The sequence below is a fragment of the Haliotis cracherodii genome, unplaced genomic scaffold, assembly GCF_022045235.1.
Source record: "Haliotis cracherodii isolate W230 unplaced genomic scaffold, xgHalCrac1.p SCAF_18, whole genome shotgun sequence".
Lineage (NCBI taxonomy): Eukaryota > Metazoa > Mollusca > Gastropoda > Lepetellida > Haliotidae > Haliotis > Haliotis cracherodii.
This window is the reverse complement of record NW_027266273.1, coordinates 24245504-24250667: the sequence shown is the minus strand read 5'-3', so window position 1 is coordinate 24250667 and position 5164 is coordinate 24245504. Positions and strand designations below refer to the sequence as shown.

Genomic DNA, 5164 nt, shown 5'->3' with positions numbered 1-5164 from the left:
GCTGTTTTATGTATGTACAGAGGTGAGACACTAATAAATTATTGTCTGTCTGTCTACAATGTATACCGTACAATTAAACTGATTACACACAGATGCTTCACTTTGAACTCCTTGTTTTCTTTAAATACCGCAATCTGAGACACTACAAAGTGGTATTTAGGTAGATGTGATACTAGTCTATAGATGTAAACACAGTAGATGTTACATCTGTGATGTTTAAGTTGATTTTGACAGCCCAGGCCAAGTCGGACCGAACACTTCTTTAAGAGACTATGTTGAGAATGTAGAAGGGAAAGGGCTTCACTTTGAGCACCTTGTTTTCTTTCATACCGCGATCTGAGACACTATAAAGAGGTATATGTAGGTAGGTATATAGATTGATGTTGACATCCCGGTCGGACCCAACACTTCTGACAGAGATTTTCGTAAGAAAATACAGTAAAAGTGCTTGACTTTTACGGACCAGTTTTCTTTAAATGCGATATACTGTGACATTATAAAGTAGTATATAGGTAGATATAATACGAATCTATAGATGTAAACACATTTGATCATACATCTATATGTTTAAAGTTGATTTTGACAGCTCGGGCCAAGTCGGACCCAACACAAGCCAAACACTTCTAATAGACTATATAGAGGATAATGGGAATATGGAACGGAAAAGGGCTTCATTTTGAGCACCTTGTTTTCTTTAGATATATGAGACACTATGAAGTGGTGTATTGTTAGATATAATACTAATCTATGGATCTGAATCTATGGCATGATACATATATGAGGTTTAAGTTGATTTTGACAGCCCGGGCCGAGTCGGGGCAAACACATGTGACAGATTTTCATGAGAAAATACAGAAAAGTGCTTGACTTTAACGGGCCCTTTTCCTTTAAATGCGGTGTTCTGTGACATTATAAAGTGATATGTAGGTAGATATATGACTAGTCCATAGATGTAAACACATTTGATAATACATCTGTGAGTTTAAAGTTGATTTTGACAGCCCGGGCCAAGTCGGACCGAACACAGACCAATCACTTCTAATATAGAACGTTGAGAATGTAGGGGGAAAAGGGCTTCCGTTTGAGCACCGTGTTTTCTTTAACTACTGCTATACGAGACACTAAAGTGATACTTTAGGTGTAAAGAATGTTTAGTAACTTTTGAAGTGCTAGGACAGTTTTTAACACGTGTCGTGTCAGCCCTATCACATTCTAAGAATATCCACTTCCAGAAAACATCCTGTGTTGGTTTAACATGAATTAGTAAAGGTTAATTAGGGATGCCGAACATGTTAATTAATGAAAGAAGAGTAGTCAAAACACTGTCATTTCCTGCCCAGGACATCACACCCCTACACGCTAAGGTCGATGAGAATCCTTCTCATCAAAGAAAACACACAGTCAAGACACTGACTTTTCTACGAGGACTTACAGAATGTAGTCATAATTATCAATTTATTACATTGTTGAAGATGCATTTGGATTCAAACTCAATTAAATGAGAAAAAAATATACGTTTGTGTACATTTGAGATCTGCCGAAATATGTACGTTTCGTTTTATTATTCTGCAATCCATTTTTAGTATTACCCGCTGGCCCGACTTTTAGGCAATCCCCATATTTATATGTACACACACAAAGATTTGTAGGTACTCCTGCGATGTATGTCCTTTTCAGCACTTTTATACAATTTTTTGTATCAAAATTCACAATGTCAATGTATACAGTCATAGAATTTATTAACATAAAATATAAACACACAAGTACGCGTTGTCTTGCTTCAGTGACTTCTGGGAAGGTGGAAGTCTAATAAATGTTCACTCTGGCTATTATGTAGGGTCACTTGGCATGCATCTACAAGGACCAGCGTTGCCCTCCGTCCGTCCATGACTGGTGGAGTGTGTTTTGACGACATATGTAGTTCTACTTTTGTGTCACGTGTTTCACCATGTGGCGAGTGTTAGAAACAAACGAGTTGTCGCTTGTGTCGCCAGCAGGTATAGAAGTCGGAAACCGCCGTCACGCTTCAGTTGTCTCCCGAGTTTGTTGAGAGAAGTCCACACTGGGACCCGTGAGGTAAGATCAGTATGCTGTTAGGCCAAAGTGTATGAGTGAAAAGTTAAAGTGATAGTGTATCTAGTTCTTTCCCTCCCGATATGTTGATGTCAAAGTGTTTCTCCTGAAAAAAAATGTTTTACGTTTAATAGTGTTTATTGTAAACCTAGTACTGTATTGCCAGAATGTAACTGGACAAAGCGTGGGCATTTGGTCCGTATACCTGATTACGGGACACACGTATCGCGCTTATTGTGTGTGCAGTCACGTGTGTCCAGCATCTCATCTGTGCAGTCAAGTGTATCCTGTGCAGTAGTAATCCAGGGTTAATCCTTCAGTCAAGATGTCATACGCTCAACCATACTTTGCTCCCAATGCCATATCCAATGGATCTGAACGCTATTTTGGCCCATTGAACCATAGAGAAGAATACACGAGTGTCTGTCAGATGCCATGTGTCTTACAACGAATTGTTTCAAAACTATCTAATTAGCGAAAGCCATACGCTTGACACATCAGCAAGTTCAGTCCTAACGCTAAGCGGGTACATACATCAACTTGTCCACTCTTAACGTTTGGCTGGTACAAACATCAACTGGTTCAGTCCTAACGTCTTGCTGGTACATACATCAACTTGTCCACTCTTAACGTTTGGCTGGTACATACATCAACTGGTTCAGTCCTAACGTCTTGCTGGTACATACATCAACTGATTCAGTCCTAACGCTTGGCTGGTACATACATCAACTGGTTCAGTCCTAACGCTTGGCTGGTACATACATCAGCTGGTTCAGTCCTAACGCTTGGCTGGTACATACATCAGCTGGTTCAGTCCTAACGTCTTGCTGGTACATACATCAACTGGTTCAGTCCTAACGTCTGGCTGCTACATTATATGACTCGATTATAACATTAGTACAATGAGTCGTCAAATGTTCACAGCCTCCATATTGTAACGGCAAATGTAAAGGCGGTGTATGCTATAACCATGATCACACCATTAACTTAAACCAGCACAATAGTAATACAGCCGTTGTATCGTTACGTTGTTATATTTCTGTAACAGTTAACATTGTCTGGCTTTCTACAGAATAGCTGACACAAGATGGCGATCCACTCTCCTCTGCTCATCTCCCTCGCCATCGGCAACTTGGTGTTCTTCATCATCAATCAGCTATTTGGTGCACTGAACATGGCCGGAGTAAGAGAATGGCTGGGCATTGATATTAGTAAGTACCACATGAGTATGCAAATTGTATTGGCCAATACGCAAGATAATATGTTCGTAAAATGTCATTAGTGTAGCTATAACTGACATGACACATTTAGGGTTGTAGCTAAGCATGTAAACATGCCCTTGGTCAAATGGCAACACGACTATAAGATTTACTTCTCACAAACGTTAAGGCCCATCCGATGTTTCCATATCACTGTAGCTAATTTGTCCTAGTATGACTATAGTAATATGTAAGACTTGGGTGGTCCTTAGCTTTATTTTCAGAGTAGTATAAATATAATCGATGCCGCCCCTCAAACCGATTGTGTCTACTGGAGTATCTATTCTGGAGACATTCATACTCTATATAAGAAAATATCCAGCCATAAACCTCTTGCTTCATTCTGTTAAGACTTCCGTTGCAATCTACAGAACCAAGCCGTGGAGAACGTTTTTGTAAATTATGTCGAACAATGCATAATTCGAATAAAGCTCGTCTTCTTTGTGGAAGGACATAGATGCGCGTCATAACTGATTACCTGTAACTTTCAGATATTTTCGGCCAATCAATGGAAGATGCCTCTAATCAACGGTACCTCGAGATCACGCCCTCTTCAGCCACATTCAGCATCTGGGGCGCCATCTACATATGGCAGGCTGTCTGGGCCATCTACGCCCTCGTTAACATCTGCCGCCGTACCCCTGACGGCTACGTCTACAACAGCCCCACCCTCCTCAGTGCGACCTTCTTCGGTGTCTCCATCCTCAACTGGATGTGCGTCATCACCTGGACCTTCGTGTGGGGATGGGGTCACGTCTGGATCGCCTTTGTTTTCCTGGCCATCGTCTTCATCACCATCTACATCTGCATAGGACTTTCTTACAAGGCACTGGCGCAGCACCACGACGCTCTAGTGAAGCAAGGACGTAAGGTGGACATCTGGTTGATGCGCATGTTGGTGCAGAATGGCCTTGCCTTCTATGGCGCCTGGTGCACAATTGCCACTCTCCTCAACCTTGCTATGGCTCTAACTTACACCGCCAAACCCCAGTTTGACCAGAGTACCTCCTCCACCATCGCTCTTAGCATCCTGTCCGTTGAGCTAACAGTCTTCGCTATCTCTGATTGGACAATTATGGACAAATACTCACGCTATACTTTTAGTCCCTATATTGTTGTCATGGTTGCACTTTCTGGAAGTATGGTCAAGAACTGGAATCCAGAGAAGACAAACTCTATTTTCACAGCGGTTTTACTGGGCGTGTCGATCTTATGCTTCATCACCAAGATGGTTCTCATGTTTTGGCGACATTGTCGGGACTCGAACAGAGACAAAGTTGAACTTCCGACCATCACAGAGAAGCAGAGTACGAGTACTAGACTGTAACAGGAGGATGCTGGTCCCAGCCTTTTGAACAGTTTACAGTAGAGAAACGTGTTGATATAAACTTTTGTCACTCTATGTGTGTAATGTTGAGTATATTCAAAGTGCCATGTGATAGTTACACAATCCCGACACTGTAACCACAGATATAAATAAAATAAAACAGATGAATAATGCTTTAGTGTCGTGTGCAGAGTTTCCGTATGATACGATCATGTCAGTGTGTAATAAACGCACATATGATTGATGCTGACGAGAGAAGAGGACCAATAGGATGTGACAGAAGGATGCTGGTTCCATGCTTTATTAGTTTACAGAAGAGACAGTGTCATTAGACAATTCGTATGCCTCTTTTGGGTATATATATATAAATTATTATAAAATAATAATAATAATGCAAGGTATATCGTCAGACCAGACAATCATTTTTGTACATGATACCGATACACGCACACACCAACAAACATGCACGTTGCACCTCACCGCATCTTCTCGTAGACACGCGACA

At 41.2% G+C, this 5164-nt stretch overlaps 1 protein-coding gene across 2 annotated transcripts; it reads left to right on the top strand.

The window, feature by feature from the left end:
- Positions 1 to 1821: 1821 nt before the first annotated feature.
- Positions 1822 to 4814, top strand: LOC139465428 (uncharacterized). Of its 2 annotated transcripts, none has more exons than XM_071247139.1 (3): positions 1822 to 2076; positions 3151 to 3284; positions 3824 to 4814. In XM_071247139.1, the coding sequence occupies exons 2-3, from the start codon at positions 3161 to 3163 to the stop codon at positions 4657 to 4659; spliced, it is 960 nt and encodes a 319-aa protein (XP_071103240.1). In that variant the 5' UTR covers positions 1822 to 2076; positions 3151 to 3160; the 3' UTR covers positions 4660 to 4814. The 2 variants fall into 2 exon arrangements, with proteins under 2 accessions (XP_071103240.1, XP_071103239.1); XM_071247138.1 differs by having other exon boundaries at positions 3146 to 3284.
- Positions 4815 to 5164: the final 350 nt, after the last annotated feature.